Source organism: Felis catus, chromosome D2 (assembly GCF_018350175.1).
Source record: "Felis catus isolate Fca126 chromosome D2, F.catus_Fca126_mat1.0, whole genome shotgun sequence".
Lineage (NCBI taxonomy): Eukaryota > Metazoa > Chordata > Mammalia > Carnivora > Felidae > Felis > Felis catus.
The window spans coordinates 55,768,986-55,787,286 of record NC_058378.1 but is presented as its reverse complement, the minus strand read 5'-3'; the positions used below and the strand labels follow the sequence as shown (position 1 = coordinate 55,787,286).

The following is an 18,301-nucleotide window of genomic DNA, read 5'->3' as shown; positions in this document are numbered from 1 at the left end:
TCACACATAGTTTTGGTCTTTATGGGTCTTTATGTTTAAAAGTGAAAAACAAAGGTCAATATGCTTCTTCCTTATAAACAATTCCATTAGTAACCTAGAACTAGGGTTCTTGTTGTTAAGCTGTTGAATTGGCCCTATTATGTTGTTGAGGTGGCACTATATTGATAAAACTGGCTCCAATATGTTCTTTGTAACTGTTACATACTGTTCCATTGTTTGAGTAAACCATAGTTTTATCTATTCTTTATTGTTTTTGCTTCTAGTTGTTTTTTGGCTGTCATAAACAATACTATGGTTATACATTTAAAAATTAAGCCTGGAGTGCCTGGATGGCTCAGTCGGTTAAGCGTCCAACTTCCGCTCAGGTCATGATCTCATGGTTTGTGGGTTTGATCCCCACAAAGGGCTCTGTGCTGACAGCTCAGAGCCTAGAGCCTGCTTTGGATTTTATGTCTTCCTCTCTCTCTCTGCCCCTCTGTCGCTTGACCTCTGTCTCTCTCTCTCTCTTTCTCTCTCTCAAAAGTAAATATACATTTAAAAAAAATAAAAATTAAACCCATTATTTCAAATGCAAATAAGCATAATATCTATACCTTTTGAGTCCTGTGGTCCAGGAAAGGGCCTGAGAGTTGTGAGTGTTGCCCTCTATCATACCTCACACTTACGGTGGGGGGTGGGGGGTCCTTATTTTTTTTATGTTTATTTATTTATATTTGAGAGAGAGAGAGTATATGAGTGAGCATGTGTGTGAGCAGGGGAGGGCAAAGAGAGGGAGAGAGAGAATCCCAAGTAGGCTCTGTGCTGCCTGCTGAGCTGAAATCAAGAGCCGGACCCTTAACCTGCTTAAGCTTAACTGACTGAGCCACCCAGGTACCCCACAGGGGGTCCTTATTAAGTAGGTAGATAGTTGGATGAGTGGATGGATGCCTGAATCCATGGAAGCATGGATGCATGGGTGGGAAGGTAGATGGATTAATGAATTCTTGAATCTCTTTGTTCAAGATCTCTTGATTCCTCAAACCTTGTACATCCATCTGTAAAGTCTCCTGTGTGGAAGAACAACAAATAAACTCTTAGTCTCCTTTCTTCTAGATGTTGAAATGCTTCAGGCCAGTACATCTAATCCAATCCCTGGAGATGGTTTCCCTCGGGCTACTAAGGACTCTATGATCCGCAAGTTTTTAGAAGGTAATTTGTAGCTGTGAGCAGGGAAGCAAAAAGAGGGAAAGAAAAATAAATGTAAGATGTTCCCTGGTTCCATATGATGGTTGATCCATTAAAGGAATGGGCTGCCATATACTTGGTGTATGGCATGATTAAAGGCACTCTGTCGCCGTGAGCTCCCCCATCAGCCTGTTACAGGTAGGCCAGAAGTTCCCACCGCTGGAGTCACTCATTCAGGTTAAACAAGCTGCCTTCAACAAGACCTGTTTTTAAATGCCTATGTTTATTTTTATTTAACCAAAGTTTATTGACTACTATTGACTATGAGCAAAGTGCTACTCTGGATGTTGGGCTGGGGGACAAGGAGAAAAATAAGATGTGACCAGTGCTCTCAAGAGATGACTTTCTGGTGAAGGAGGAGAACATGGAGGAATATACACAAACATTGTTTTGCTTTGTTTTTTAATGTTTATTTATTTTTGAGAGAGAGAGAAAGAGTGTAAGCAGGGGTGGGGGAGGGGCAGAGAGAGGGAGACACAGAACTCAAAGCAGGCTCTAGGCTTCCCGCTGTCAGCACAGAGCCTGATGTGGGGCTCGAACTCACGAACTGTGAGATCATGACCAGAGCCAAAAGTTGGACATTTAACCGACTGAGCCACACAGGTGCCCCACACAAACATCGTTAAGTTGAGCCTGTGTTGCATCATGGTTAAGAACATAAACTATGATCTGTATTTCGTTCCTCCTTCACTTAGCTGGACAAGCTCTCAACTCCTCTGGTCTCCGCTTCCTCAGGTGAATGTTGGGAGAATTGAATGAGTTATTGTGCAGTGGGCGTCAGAACAGGGCTGGGCACAGAGCAAGTGATAAAAGTTTATGATGATTGTTGTTGTTGTTGTCATTGTTATTATTATTTGAAGGTCAGAGATGGAGGGTGTTAAATTATGTGGTTAATTCCTTCACTGTGTCCAATCATTTATAATTAATGGGCGGGGAGGTCTGCTGATGAAGTAGGCATAGGAAGCAGAATGCTAAGAGGATGGGATTCAGGATGGGAGAAGTAGTTTTGACAGTGAAGAAGAAAGGAAAGTTCTGTGTAGTGGTAGATAAACCATAGCCTGTCTAGCTGCCTGTTTTTGTAAATAAAGTTTTATCCGAACACTTTTCACCCATTCATTTAGTATTGTCTCTAGCTGCTTTCACAGTATAAAAGCAGGATTGCGTGCTTGTGTGTGTACTCACACGGGGGCAGGCACTGTGGGAATCACTGTCACTGGTAGGGTAGCCAGCAGCTCTCTCAGGACACCTCATTTTGTTAACATCATACGAGCCTCTCCAGAATTTTGTCATGCCCTTGTGTTTAAAGATGAACAGATGGGAGCTTCTCCACTAACTGGGAAGTTTCTCAAGGGCAGAGCCTTGGGACTCTGAGCCCCTGGATGAGCTGGGACTCTCTGATCAGTTAGTCCTCTGGATCCAGGACACAGGGAAGCCAAGAGTAGTCTCCCTGCAGCTCAGAAAAGATGCAACTAAAAATTTTCCATTAAGTCACTGGACTGGAAATTCTGCAGGAAGAAGGCCTAAGCTTTAGTCATTCCTGTATCTCAGACAGGACTTTAATAAAGATTTGTTGACTGAATGGTGCTAGGGAAAAGAAGGAAGTGAAAGAACACCTACTATGTGTAGGCACTGAGCTGGGTGCTTTTCCTCACAGTACTCCTGTGAGCAGGTCTCAGAAGGAAATCAAGCTCAGAGAGGTTGTATAACATGGCTGAGGTCACCACAGCTCACGTATATGAGGGGCAGATCGCATACAAAGGTCTGCTGAGATTCTTGAAGCCAAGGGGACGCTGTACTTGGGTTCCAGCAAAGAACATTGCACCCTGTCACCAGGAAGGGGGCAGTGAAAACATGGTGGCTCTGGGTCTCCAGGGACAGAGAGGGAGAGGCAAGCTTCTGTCCTCTATCTTTCTGGTCGATGGAGAGCAGAGTGGGGGCAAAGGTTGTAAAAAAGCAGTAGAGCATGGAGGTTAAGAGCAAAAGTTCTGGAGCCAGCTTTCCTGGATGCCAGTCTGGCTCTAAGTAACTTTGGGCAAGTTATTTAAATGCCCAAGGACCCAGTTTCTTCATTTGCAAAATGAGAATAATGATTGTAGTTATTGCACAGTGTCGTTACATAATCAAAGGAGATAACGTGGGTAATATTCTTGGAACAGTCCTTGGCACAGAGGAAGTCCACGGGAAGGATTTGCTGTAGTCACTTGGATGCTGGGGATGAGGATGCTGGGGCCATTTGTGGTGAGGACTCTTGGCCACCCTCACACTGCTTCCCCAGCACCAGGGGGTGGTTCCAAGGGTCCTTTGGCTTTGGGGGCTATGTTCCTTTTTCCCTAGTTCTAATGGGATGAATAGCTGAATCCTAGCAATAAAATTAAGCTGATAGAGCCTAGTGCTCACTCCCTTTTGCTACCATGATGGGTGGCAAATGAAGGTGACATCAGTGTTTCTGAGTTGCTTCGCCTGCAGTGATCCCTTAGCAGATCAGAAAAGAGATACTGTAGAGGAAAGATCTTTGCCAAAGGGCAGTACTGTACAAATAAGCTATGGTCCCTTTCTCTGCTCTTACGACCATCGGTCATCCAGTTCATTTGGCCACTGCTTTCAGACACCTTTCTCTGTGTTTCTAGGTAACAGCCTGGGGATGGGCAGTCCGGAGAGGGACCTGCACCCCGGTGGCCAGGCAGAAGATGTTTATCACACAGTGGATAACGATGAGGCCTTTTCCGTGGACCTGGCCAACAGGCCCCCCGTCCCAGTGCCCAGGCCGGAGGCCAGTGCTCCTGGCACTCACTACCTGCCTGACAATGAACCGTACATTTCTAAAGGCAAGTATGGCAGGGCATGGTGCTCGTCAGGGTCTTCAGGGCTTCTCAGCAGGAATTCCCTGGTTCCTCCTAACTTCTAAACCATTGCTGGGACTGTCTGCTTTTGAGTGGTATCTAACCAGTGCCAGGAGATGGGGTTAGAGCTCAGGGCATATTTTGGAGCTGGACCATGGACAAAGATCAGATTCAGTTCTGGCATTCCTGGAAGCATTCATATGCAGTTCGAAGACGGAGGTAAACAAGATTTCCCTCTCCAAATGGCCAGAACCCTGGTACATTTTTATCTCCTGAAACTATTATTATTATTATTGTTATTGTTATTGTTATTATTTAATAGCTAACATTTATTGAAATCTACCAACAGTACTCCATATGGAACGTGTCATTTAATCTTTACAGTAATCTGTTAGGTAAGGGCTGTTATCATCCCCATTGTACAGATGAGGAAAAGGAGACTTCCAGAGGTCACTCTATTACCACATAGCAGAGCCAGGATTTGAACTCAAGGAATCCAACTCCACAATCCTGGCTTTCAGCCACGAGGCCAGGCTATCTACCTGCCTACACTAATACAAACTGGTGACCACTATCTTCATAGTGATCCCTAGGACATCAGTTAGATGCTGATGCATTATCAGTTTCACCCTCTTTCAGGACCCCATTGTATTGATATGATTACAAATACTGTAAGAGCTAAGAATTGCCAGTTCTGTGTGCCTGGCATCCATTCCATTTTTAATAGTATAAGAAAGTTGTAAAATGTGTGGCAAAAGGAGATCACAAATTGGAGAAGGTAGCCCTCAACCAGAGCCCAGGTATAGGATGCCCAGTTAAGCATGAACTTCAGACAGAAAGCAAACAATTTCTTAGTGTAAGTCCCAAAATTGCACTCTCTTTTTGGTTTTGATTTGTTAAGCCTGGCAACCCTAAGCCGGGTAGAAATGCAGTTGAGGGACATCATGTTTGGCCAAGTGCTCTACGTGCTTTGCCATTCCCCTGGGTAACATGTCCTTCGGCCTGTGTCACAGACACTATTGGTGCCCTGGCCACATCCCCCTAGCTCTTTACATTTCTGTGCCCACTGGCTGGACCCTGCCTGTCAGGACCTGTGTCTCTTAGTCTCACCACTTTCTCTGGCAGCCAGAGTGTCCCCTGCCATTTTGCAACTCAGATTGGAAGAGCTAGGGGGTGAACACTCCTGAGCCCTCATCCAGTGACAGATGGGTTGATGGCTGAGTGAGTGCCCCAGCGTACTTGCCCTTCTGCTGGGAGAACTCTGAGGTGCGCGTTCCACATTGCTTTCCAGAGCTCTCCAGCTTGCCCACCCTGGTAACTTACTGGACACCCACCATGTTCTGCTTTATCCACTTCCTTGTCTCACCTCCTTCACCCCCCACATTGACTCCTTGCATCCGGATCCTTGTCTCCAGGTCTGCTTCTAAGGGAACCCAAATGAAGAAGCATGCAAATATTGATAATTCCTAAATGGCAGGAGGGGAGAAGAGAGTGTCAGTGGCATGGCTCATTTTGGGGAGCTAGGACAGGGGCACAGGTGATTCCTAAAGATCACTGAAGGACTTGCTAGGAAACTGGGGAAGCAAAGGAAAGGGAGAGGCAGGAGATGACAAAAAGGACTGTGGTTTGGAGGCCAGAATCCCTGGGTTCATGTCCCAGCTCTTGCATTTCCCAACCGTACAGCCTAGGACATTAGGTCAGTCATTTTACTCTCTTTAGCTTTAGTTTCCTCATCTGTAAAATGGGTATCATAATAATACATGTATACATGGATGCACTATTGGTGGGGGTCTGTTGCTTATGAGTGACTTCATCTAAGTCCCTTTGGAGCTGTGCACACATTGTATCTGTTCCACTCTGAGTTCTGTCTTATGGTACTTGTTGGCATGCTAAGTGGCACTTCTTTTTACTCTCAAGTTTCAGGGTGTTCCACAGCTCGCTTCAGGTATTCTGGGATCCAGCTCACATCCTTGTTCACATTACCCTTTTCTTTAATGATCTTGTAAGTGCTGACTGTGTCCTCTGATTGGCTTTGTCTTTCTGCTTTTGAGACCTTGTCTGTTTGGGCTGTCTTCATTTCATAATCCCTCTAGCTTTAGCTCCTTATTTGCCTCCTGGAGTTTTGTTTTTTTTTAAATTTTTTTTTTCAATGTTTATTTATTTTTGGGACAGAGAGAGACAGAGCATGAACGGGGGAGGGGCAGAGAGAGAGGGAGACACAGAATCGGAAACAGCCTCCAGGCTCTCAGCCATCAGCCCAGAGCCTGACGCGGGGCTTGAACTCACGGACCGCGAGATCGTGACCTGGCTGAAGTTGGACGCTTAACCGACTGCGCCACCCAGGCGCCCCCTTTTTTTTAAAAAAATTTTTTTTTTCAATGTTTATTTATTTTTGGGACAGAGAGAGACAGAGCATGAACGGGGGAGGGGCAGAGGCCTCCTGGAGTTTTGATATACAGAACTGCAGACAGTGGTCCAAGGTGCGATCCATCCCTTAATTTTTGTACAAGATTTTGGTAATTTTCCTGGTAAATAAATAAAATATTGTTAAGCCCCTTAGAAAGAGATCTGATTTAACTTTTACCTAGAGTATTCTTTATCTCATAGTTTTTGCAGAAAAAAGTCAAGAGCGGCCTGGGAATTTCTACATTTCCTCAGAGAGCATCAGGAAAGGTAAGCCACACGTCCACAGCTTCCTTTTGTATGACCCGTACTTCCGGGAGGTAGATGTGTTCATGCATGTTTCATTGAATTTCAGGTTTAACAGCTCCTTAGCATTGAGACAGAGAGAAGTCTAGGGGATACCTTAGGTGGTGCTGTACCAATGGGAGTGGGAGAGGAGAAGAGAGAAATTGGGGTACCCGAGAAGAGTGTACAAATTGATCATACCGAGGACATGAACACACGGGGAAGTGTCTGCGACAGCACACAAAAGTACAGTGTAAATACTGAGTTTGATGCCAACAGGATGAAAGTGGGTGGCTTGGCACCCAGGCTTTACCTAATGACACAAGCCGATCATGTTATTTACTTACCCTATCTGTATTAGAAAACTATACTTTCATTTAAGAGATGTTTTGCTTGCCATTGGGTAACATTTTTCTTCCTTTTGAGGAAGTTTGAGGAGATCAGTACTCCTTTTTTCTTGATTAACTTCCTTCTGCTAAAGAGAGGCATTCAGTATTATCCCACTGATGATTCTTTTGAAAAGGAGATGTGAGGGGCACCTGGCTGGCTCAGTCAGTTAAGCTTCTGACTCTTGATCTCAGCTCACGTCATGATCTCAGGGTTCGTGGGTTTGAGCCCTGCATCAGGCTCTGCTCTAACAGTGTGGAGCCTGCTTGGGATTCTCACTCTCTCACTGCCCCTCCCCTGATTTCTCTCTCTGTCTCTCTCTCTCTCTCTCTCTCTCTCAAAATAAATAAATAAACTTTAAAAAAAAATTGAAAAGAAAAGGAGACATGACACCATCTAAGCATTTGAAGGCATTCCAAGGATTTAGGTAGTAGGAGAGAGGCTTTGATGGCTTATGCGTTTTGCTTTCCCCCCAAAATCCCTCTTCCAACAGAATTAAAGAGAGCCTTGAAGAAGGCAAATCTGGAAGAAAGCATTTTGGGTGTGTGTAGACAGATGAGTGAATGGGTGTTAAGAATGACATAAACTTTGAAGTCATCTCTCTTTGTCCATCTTGCTTTCTCTCTAAGTCACGGTGCTCAAATGGGATCCTGTTGGAGAAATTTAGAATCTAAGATAGATCTCCATGAAATGAGCAGTAAAATTTCAAGTCCTCACAAGCCCCCAGTGACTGCATCACCTCTTCAAGTAGCTTGTTCTCCACAGAACTTAGTGGAGTCACAGCCTGGAGAAAGAGAGGGGTTGCCTTCTTATTTCCTTAGAATCTCCAGAGCAGAGAACCACAAATTCATAATGTGGAGGAGAAGTTGGCACAGGAACAACCCAACGAGAGCTAGTTGGGACCCAGTCCTTAATGTATACCTGGTGACATTGGAGCTAGATCGTGGTTCCATTGGCATTCCAGTATTCTTGGGCATTTCATGACCTGGGTCCACAGCCATTGTGCCCATGGTGCTCAGAGGCAGGGAGGATAGGGAGGGATGGAGTGTGTTGGGAGAAGCAGCCTGCCTAGAATTTTCTGTATATTCTTTTCTGGGAGGGGATTTTAGTCTAATATAGTGGTTCTTGACTGGAGGTGATTTCTCCAGTCCTCCCAGAGGATACTTGGCAATATCTGGGATGTTTTTGGTTGTCCAGCTGAGGTAGGGGATGCTATTGGCATCTAGTGGATAGTGGTCAAGGATGAGGCTAAACATCCTACAGTGTATGAGGCAACCCCCCATCCCCAACGAAGATGAACTATCCAGTCTAAGACATCAGTGGTGTCTTAAGTTGAGAAATGCTGGTCAATGGCTTCTCAGTAATTCAGGCTTGAGGGATTCTGTTGATTCCAGTGGATGCTATCCATAAAATGCTTTCCTAAGATGTTGTGGCCTTGTCTACTTTAGTGTAACAGGCTTTGGAATTATTAGCTGCTTCCCTCTCTCTGATTCCATGTCATATGTCTCCCTTCTTAGTTCCACATGTAATTTTTCTTTTGAGACACGTCCTCTTGAGCCCATGACCAGCCACATTAACCCCCCTCTCTGCCTGCCCTCCCCAGTTGGGGAGCTATCACACTGAGTTTTGCCATCCTTTCCAGAGCCTCTCGTCAGACCGTGGAGGGACAGGCCCCAGTCAAGCATATATGACCCTTTTGCTGGGATGAAGACACCAGGCCAGCGGCAGCTGATTACCCTCCAGGAGCAGGTGAAGCTGGGCATCGTCAATGTGGATGAGGCTGTGCTCCACTTCAAAGAGTGGCAGCTCAACCAGAAGAAGCGGTCCGAGTCCTTCCGCTTCCAGCAGGTAATCGGCTCTGTATGGTCTGTTTCATGTCTGTTTCTCCATTGGACAAAGTGGAGGGCAGGGCCTATAACTGAGCACCTGGAGCCAGGCCTGATACTGGGTTTTTGAGTGTCATTGTGGATCGATGTGTATGTATATCTGTCACCTGTAGTCTGTAACCACACGGCTCCTTGGCCAAGAGCTGGATGGCTTTGCTGGTTGTCATGAGGCTAGAGATCAGGAACAAAGACATGACTGTAAACCCTGATTCTTCAGCTGCCACTTCCCTCTGCATATGGCCCTATACTTTTGCTTTCCAGCTTTTTTCTTTTCTGAGTCCCTCTTTCTACTCCTAGTGCCAAAACTCCCACAGAACAATCACACTTTTGAACTCAGAGAACTTGGACAGTTTCCAAGAAATATGATTAAGAGAACAAAACAAGTCTCAGACATGAAACCATGCAAGTTAAAGCACACTCACATACAAACTGTATTTCTATACGCATGTGTACCAATGCAGAGGCAAAGGTGAGGAAAGGCCACCCCATGGCCATCCGAAGGGTGGCCACTCAGAGATGGTGATCGGAGGACTGGGCTGTCAGAGGAGACTCTTGCTATTTATATATAAGAATCTATAACTCCATACATGTACTTCATATGTAATTTAAAGCGATGCGGAGAACTCAAACTTGACCTTAGGAAGCATATCCCTGGTCCAACTCCTTCATATTAAAAAGATGATGATGGGGTGCCTTCGAGTCCAGTCATGATCTCACAGCCCCACATCAGGCTGCTCTCTGTTGTAAGCATGGAGCCTGCTTCAGATCCTCTGTCCCCTTCTCTCTGCCCCTGCCCCACTCACATTCTCTCTCTAAAAAAAAAAAATAAATAAATAAATAAATAAATAAATAAATAAATAAATAAATAAAATTTAAAAAAATAAATTAAAAAAAAAAAGAGGATATTGAGCCTAGGGTGTTAGGAGACATGTCCAGATCACTCACCTAGTAAGTGGAGGGAAACGTAGGAACAGAGTCATTGCTTTTTCTCTTCACCTCCCCACAGTACTCCCCAGAAGGTGTGTGTTCTAACGTCTGTCCTCAGAGGACCTGACACACCTGCTGTTGGGGGCGAGGGGGTGGGGTGGGGAGCAGCACCACCTAACACTGAGATGGGAGTCGTGTCTTCTTAGAGGGGGAGTCGGTGGTGACAAGTGGGGAAATGAGCCATCAGGCAGTAATTGTCCAGCTGTGCAGCAGTGTGTTGGATGGACCTGACCTCTTCTGCACTCACAGCATGCATGCGAGAGAAGTATCACCGTTCCCATTTTACAGAACGCTGAGGCTCAGAGGGGCGGAGAGGCAGAGTCAGATTCAAATGAGCCCTTTCTCGCACCAGAGCCTGTGCTCCCTTAACTATACTTTCTGCCTTGTTAGTGCTCCCTAAAACAGGGTCATCCACTCTGGTGGACTGCCTCCCTCCTCCGGGGGATCTGATGGCTGGGAAGGCACTCTTTCGTGCTGAGTATGGGAACCCAGGGTCCTCCACATTCAGGAGCCCCAGAGGGCTGCAGTCCTGCTGGGACAGCCTGGCCCTGGGCAAACAATGGTTTTCTTTCTCCCAGCCAGGTCACGTGTCCACATAGCACAGTATTAAGAGCAGCCAGGACCCTAGGGCCAGGCAGTCTGAGTCACATCCTCATTCTGTCGCTTGGGGCTGGATGACCTTGGCCTCTCTGTGTGTCCGTTTCCCATCTCACATGTGAAGGGAGAACACTGGACAATGTAAACCATGTAAAGGACTTGGCATGCCTGGCACCCAATAAATGTATAACAAATGTTAGCTGTCTGTCTCTGTCTGTATCCAAGAGGCTTCTCCTGGTCGCATAAGCTTACCCGGAACTCTTGGGTGTGGCAGACAACTGGGGTTCATATTTGACATGGCAGAGAATCCATGGGATCCATGGGAGCTGACACTACTCTGTGCTCTGAGAGCCTCTTGGTACTTCTAGAGCATCCCCCGTCCAGCGACCGGTGGGCATGAAGACCATTCCTGGGGCTGCCCCATCTTCCTTTTCCTCCATGCCACTGTCCACCTCTGTGTCTCCCTCCTTCACTTCTCCTCCCATGAGTGGGCACTGTCCAGGCTCCCGTTATGTTTTCCTCTGTGCAGGTGACTCTTGAGTCCGTGTCTCCTTTCTCATTCCACCTTTCCAGCCACCAGCTGGGTGTGTCCCTCTGAGGTGCCCAAGACTTGCCTCATGTCCGGCAACAAACTGTACCTTGAGGCTGCTTCCTTTCCCCGGCTCCCTGCTTCTGTTCACTGCACTGTTATCTTCCAGACAGTGAGGCTAGACAGAGATCTCTTGGGCTCTTCTTCCTCACTCTCTGTACCCAGTGAGCTGCATGTCATGCCTGGTCTTGTTCTGTGACATTCTTCCTCTTGCATCTGCTCCTTTCTTTCCATTCCCCCCATGCCAGCTTCTGTCACCTTCATCTAACCTAGCATTAGTTTCCAGGTGGGTCTCTTTTCTGCCAACTCCTTCTGCCCGCACTCTGTCAGACCTTAAAGCTGTAGCCAGCCCATACCTTCCAGTGTTCCCCTGGTGCTTCCTGGACCCAGCTCAGTCTCACGTATGGTCACAACCCAAACACCCCTCCCAGTCCAGCCTCCCGTAGCTCCTTCATGGGACCCTTCCAGATGTCTGGATGTTAGTCCCTGGAGCACTTTCTCTAGAATGTTCACACACTTTTGAGGTAGTTGTTATTGACTAAAATAGCAACAGGGGCGCCTGGGTGGCTCAGTTGGTTAAGCATCTGACTCTTGGTTTTGGCTCAGGTCGTGGTCTCACAGTTCATGATCTCAGGTCATGATCTCACGGCTGACAGCACAGAGTCTGCTTGGGATTCTGTCTCCCTCTCCCTCTGCCCCTCCCCTACTTGCTCTCTATCTCTCTTTCAAGAATAAATAAAAATAAACTTTAAACAATTTTAAAAACAAATTAAATAGCAACAAAATTTGTCTCTCATGTGTCTATTCAACATTTGTTGAATGACTGCAATAGACCAGACTTACACAGAAAGGTGTAAACCTGGTGTCTTTCCCTTTGAGAGGGCACAGTACCTCTGAAGAGACAACATAAACACATGTTCAAACCCACACGCACACACAAATGCGCTGGGCAAGGCAACATAGCTCAGTGCCAGATGGCACCTGTGGTCACTAAGGACTGGAGCACTGGGGGGAGATTTAACAGAGAAGGTGAACCTTGACCCAGACCTAGAACAGATTCATGGAGAGGAATCCTTGTCCCTCACGGTCAGAGGAATGGTATGAAAACAATGTCAGAGGCAGTGTGCACGGAGTGTTTGTTAGCATGTAAGAGACTGGCTTGGCTAAAGGAACACACAAGGAGGAGGGCAGTGAGTTCTAAGGCTGGGAAGGAGCTAGGAACAGAGGGGAGGGGAGACGCTTTGTTGTGGGAAAGATGTCTTCTTCTCAGGCACAACTTCTAAGAGTACTTGAACTTCTCTGGGGGCTGATTGCAAATGGATTCAACCTCATTTGCATGTTTTTGCAATGTGATACATCGTGCAAACAGCATAAAATCAGAAAGAAACTCTAATGTCCAGAGGGTGTATTTCTGGTATCTACTTTTAAAATGAACTAAATCTTTTCCAGGAAAATCTTAAACGGCTAAGAGATAGCATCACCCGAAGACAGAGAGAGAAGCAAAAATCAGGAAAGCAGGCAGGTATGTAGCTCCTTGGGGGTGCCGCACTGTGGGATACTGCTGTGATCTGTTGTTCCTGACCCTCCTTTCTGCTGCGGCCTGAGTGGGCAGAGAGCTTGCCCGGTGCCTGCCACCCTGTTTACAGATCTGGGTCCCCCAGATCTGTGAGGTTCTTGGGGACAATGACTTTGTCTTGTTTATTCTGCATACCTAGTACCTGGCACAGAAGACTTGTTAGCAAATGAATGAATGGACTGACCTCTGCATCCCTTCATCCTCTCACTCAAAGAGGATGATCAAACTTTCTCCCCAAGCATCTGACTCTCCCCTTAGCATTTAGGAAGACATGTTTTTTGTTTTGTTTTTGTTTTTGCTTTTGTTTGTTAGTTTTCAAGGTAGAGAGGGAGAAAGGGGGGGAAGAGAGGCAGAGAGAGAGAGAGAGAGAGAGACAGAGAAAGAGACAGAGACAGAGAGAATCCTAAGTAGGCTCCACATTCCATGCTTAGCCTGACACGGGGCTTGATCCCACGACCCTGGGATCATGACCTGAGCAGAAATCAAGAGTTGGATGCTCAAACGACTGAGCCACCCAGGTGCCCCAGGAAGACATGTTTTTTGAGCAGAGAAAGGAGAAAATCTCATTCACATAGTATCTGTTTTTCACTGAAGCAGGGAACTGTGTCATTGGTGTCTATACCATACAATGATTCAGAAGCCAGGACTCCAGGTATAGCAGGGCTCCTGCCATGTGTAGTGGCAGTCCAATAGCAAGGCCATGCATTGCAGTGTTTACACTGAGGACCAGGCTTCTCGGCACCACTACCCTTGAGCGTTGATAGGCATTTGCCTACGTTGCATATTCCCACCGAAAGCCTCTGGCATGGTGGGTCTCTGTGATTTATTTTGGCCAGGGTTTATTAAGTGGAGCTGACAATAAAAGGCTTTCAGAGGCTCTGCAATCTTGAGTAGAGCCCCATTAAATAAAGGACTAAGCTTGTGCATGACGTCCATAGTCTGTCTCCAGCTGCCACCAAGAGCCTGACTTCTCATGACCTTGGTCAAGCTGGTAACACCCCAGTCTTTAAAAAGGACATCTTCCTGCCATAGGCCCCTTGCTCATGCCTGTTCTTTCTCACCTGCATGAAAACTACAGGACTGCAAGACCCAGCCCATCAGCCCCTGCTCAGTGAGGCCTTCCTGGACCACTCAAGGCCATTGTACCCCTTCCTCATTTGAGCATTTATAGAACCACTATCCCTCCCATTCATCTGGCACTTCTCTTTTGCTGCCTCTGATTGCTATGACTTCATTCCTTTATTCAAACCATCAGCAATTCCCCGAGGTTCTCCCTCCAAAATGCATCTTAGATCTGATCATTTCTGACCATCTCCCATGCCACAGCTGCAGGCAAGCCAACATCATCTCTTCCTGGATGAATGCAAGAGCCTCTTCCATTGTCTCCCTGTGTCCAGTCTTACTTCTCTACAGTTAATCCTCCAAAGTGCAGCCAATCACCTTTTAAAAATAAGAAGTCAGATGGTGCCAGTCACTTGCTCAAAACCCTCAGGGGCTCTTGTCCTACCCAGAGTAAAATCACACTCCTCCCTGTGTTCTGAGAGTCCCTACATGGTCTCACCTCTGACCTCTGAGCTCACCTTTACTTTCCCCCTCAACCCCGAGCTCTAGTACCAAAGGACTCCGTTTTGTTGCTCTAACAAATCAAGAGCAGCCCTCCCCAGGGCCTTGGCACTTGTCCCCCCTCCACTTTTCACACATCTTTACTGACTTGCCCTTTCATCCTTCAGAGTTTGGCTGTAAATTCTCCTCCTCAGAGAGGCCTTCTCTGCGTTCTCTCTAGAGTAGCTTTGCTTACCTTCTTTTCACATCACACACACTGGAATTATCTTCTGTTTCTGTTCCATATTTTCTGGCCCATCCTCCCACTGCCTCCTACTGCAAGCTCCATGGGGGCAAAAGTTTGTATGTTTTGTGCTCTGCTGAATCCCCCGCATGTAAGACAGTACATTGATTGGGCTCAAGAAATCTCCGTTGGAATGGTCGATTTCAGGAAAATTTTTGGTAACATCATTCATTCACTCTACAAATACTTAATTGAGCACCAGGCTCTTTGCCAGATACAGAGACCCATAAGGCCTGATCTTCACCATCTAGTAGCTTATGAATTAGTCTTTTATTTGTGTAGGTCTGATTTTCCCAGCTAGAGCCTGCTCTACAATCTCTAGCACAGTGTTTTGCATATGGTACTAGCTTAGTGAATATTAATGATTTTGACTGTTTGGGAAAAGAGGCATAAAGAGGTGATAACCATGGCAGAAGGGCAGGTATCTGCTTGGGTGACTAGATTTTAAATGTATGCTTTCACTACCCAAGCTCACACTTGTCTGCCCTCCTGGCTGAAGGGAGGGGAAAGGAGAGAAGGCAAAAAATCTGGTTCAAGATCTGCATGGTCATCTTAGGGTCAGACAATAGGTTCTAGGTGGTAAAAGGGATGAGGTGCTTTTTAAAACTAGAGCACATGAACCCAAAGATAGAAGCCTTGATTAAATGAAACATTTCACGCTTTTACACATAGGCAGCCTCAAAAAAGTTGTGATTTGGTGGTACATGAGGTGTTTGAAGGCCAGGGTGTCGCTGTGTTGGAGTCATGAGTGCTGGGCAGCTGGGCTCCAGAATTGAACCCACTGGGTGTCATGACAACTTTACCATCCAATCAATGGAGATATTGAAGCAAGACATACACATGTCGAGGAGTAAAGGGGTACAGGCATCGGCCCTGAGGCCGTCAGGGTTGGGGTCAAGTTCCTAGCCACTGTTCACCCCTAACTAGCTGGGAACCACGGACAAGATAAGTCACCCAACTGAGACTCAGTCCTCATCTGCCAAGTGACACAAATAAAAGTGCCTACCCTATTAGGGTTGCTGTGAGGATTGAACCGGTTAAGTTCTGGCTAGGACCTAGCACAGTGCCTGGCACATGGAAGCACTTTAAAAACCACCCATACAGGAGCTGGTGACCTCTTGGGCAGGACCACCCAGGGTGCGTGTGCTGGGCTGGGACTTGCCATCCAGGATCCAGAGCTGAAATCCTGGGTTTAGAAATGTTTTCCAAAGTTCACCCAAAGCTAATCAGACTCTGGACAAGTGATACCCACCAGTGTTTACGCTCTGCACTGGCGTGGTCAATGTCTACATTTTTTCAAAGGAGCATGGTTAAATGCCCTCCCTACCTTTACCCTCTACTCTTCAAGAAGCAGGCCCTCTGACTAGGAATTTTATGGGGGGGAATGTTAAGTACTTTTCCTTTTTTTTTTTTTTTATTTTGAGAGAGAGAGACAGAGAGAGAGAGAGAGAGAATGAGTGGGGAGGAGCAGAGAGAGGGAGAGAGAGAGAATCCCAAGCAGGCTCTGCACTGCAGGGCTCAAACTCATGAGCCACAAGATCATATCGTGAACTGAAATGAAGAGTCAGCCACTTAACTGACTGAGCCACCCAGGCACCCCTGTGTTTTTACTTTTTACATTAGGAGCTTTAATGTCATAACTATCAAAAGATTAAATTATACATTATCTGACATGAAACAAGAATGCCTGGAGACCACCATAGAGAGAAAGTTCTACTCATCAGCCCCAGGACATTTATCCTAATGTTTATTTATTTATTTTTTGAGAGAGAGAGAGAGAGAGAGAGAGAGAGAGAGAGAGGGCATGAGTTGGGGAGGGGCAGAGAGAGAGGGAGCCAGAGAATCCCAAGCAGGTTCTGCCCTGTCAGCACAGAGCCTGATGTGGGGCTTGAACTTATGAGCTGTAAGATCATGACCTGATCCAAAATCAAGAGTCAGATGCTTAACTGACTGAGCCACCCAGACACCCCCATTTTTGTTTTTTATTGTGGTAAAATACACATGACATAAAATTTATCATTGGACCTGAATGTACAACTGAGTGGCATTAAATACATCCACAATATCATGCAACCATTACTACAATCCATTTCTAGAATTTTTTTCTTTCCCAACAAAGATTTGAGAGCAAGTAGCTGATGTGGGACATGATCCCAGGGACACAGTGGGAGTGGGGAAGTGAGAGAGGGAAGGAAAAGTGGCCAGCAAAGTACAGTCACCACTGTAGAGATGGAACTTTATGTCCCTGGAGACTCTGGCGGTCAGTAGAGAACACTATGGAAGAGCGATCCCTCCTGAGGGGCCAGAGAGCGGACCATTTCTTCCCCAGCTCCCATGTCTGGGTGAGGCCTGTTGGGGGAGGGGTGCTTGTAAACCAGTTACCAGAGAAAGCCTCAGGTAGTCTAGGAGTGGGGCCCTGTGCTACATAGTGAGGCCCAAGGGCATCAGAGCATCTTCCGAAGAGTGGGCATCTTTATGATTGACTAAATATAGCATATTATTTAACTCCATAAAACTCGATTGTATATTTAATGACGTACTAACCTGTAATTACCCATTTCACACTGAGTAGCCTCAGTGCTGCTGTATGTGTGCTTGTGGGAGTAGAGGTTTGGCACTTGGGGAGGGTGGGTAGGGGAAAGCAGGGGAGGTAGATTCAGATTGGGACAGTGTTTAGGGCAACCTACTCTTTGACCATCGCAGCTCCTTTAAAAAAAAAAAAATCTGTTTTCCACATTGAGCTTCTGTTTTCAACAGAGGAAAGAACTCTGCTTCCAAAAAAAGGAAAAGAAAAGAAAAGAAAAGAAAAGAAAAGAAAAGAAAAGAAAAGAAAAGAAAAAAGAAAAGAAAAGAAAAAGAAAAAGCATTTGGAACCCATTGATACAGAGTAACATCAATCTGTAGGAAAATTAGGGTTGACAAATGGCATCTCTGTTTAAAGGACCTTTTCTAGGAATGAAGCCCATTCTAAACATAAGGGCTGACTCTATTTATTTAGAAATCTCACTTGCCTTAGAAAAGAGAAATGATGATTATTTTGCTTTAATTTGGGTTACAACACCAAGGGTAATTAAAAAGTAAGATTCTGTTCATAATAACTCACTGGTCTTTCTTCAGCTTTGGGGAGTTGTTTTGTTCTTGCTGGGATGGTTCAGAACATTGATAGTGTAGGAAGTCAGAGGAGCTGGTGTAGCCCGTGACTTGTAGAACACCCTAACAGAAGGCAGTCAATATTTGTGTTCTGGGTGTGTCTGGGGCTAGTCTGGGGCAGGACAGAGAGGAGCAGGCAGGGTGCCAGGAAACCTTGGTCCCAATCCCCGCTTCGTCACTGAATCACTTTGTGATCCAAGACTTTAACCACTCTATGCCTCAGTTTCCTCATCCATGGTTTTACCTGACTAATCAACTTCATGGAGAAGGAAGGAAGTTCAAAGGAGGTATAATGACCCACGTGGACATGCTTTGGGAAAAGTACTGTGCGATCTAATGATGATTACTATTCCCAGCATTGTTCCTTTCTTCCAAGAATATCAGGATTTTGTAGACTCACTCTACTTGATTTTTTGAACTTTTGACTCCCAATTTTTTTTCCTGTGTATTTTATTTTCCTTCCTCATAGAACCAGTTGAGGGTAGAAAATTGACTCACTGAAGTGAGTTAAGCAGACAGGAACCTCCCTTT

At 46.0% G+C, this 18,301-nt stretch overlaps 1 protein-coding gene across 2 annotated transcripts in view; it reads left to right on the top strand.

The window, feature by feature from the left end:
- PIK3AP1 (phosphoinositide-3-kinase adaptor protein 1) overlaps window positions 1-18,301 on the top strand; it is a 118,138-nt gene that overhangs the window by 85,175 nt on the left and 14,662 nt on the right. For both annotated transcript variants that reach the window (XM_045040502.1, XM_045040503.1), the window contains 5 exons: window positions 1,093-1,188; window positions 3,852-4,049; window positions 6,672-6,737; window positions 8,782-8,987; window positions 12,648-12,720. In XM_045040502.1, the coding sequence (XP_044896437.1) occupies window positions 1,093-1,188; window positions 3,852-4,049; window positions 6,672-6,737; window positions 8,782-8,987; window positions 12,648-12,720 (639 nt within the window). The remainder of the gene's footprint in view (window positions 1-1,092; window positions 1,189-3,851; window positions 4,050-6,671; window positions 6,738-8,781; window positions 8,988-12,647; window positions 12,721-18,301) is intronic.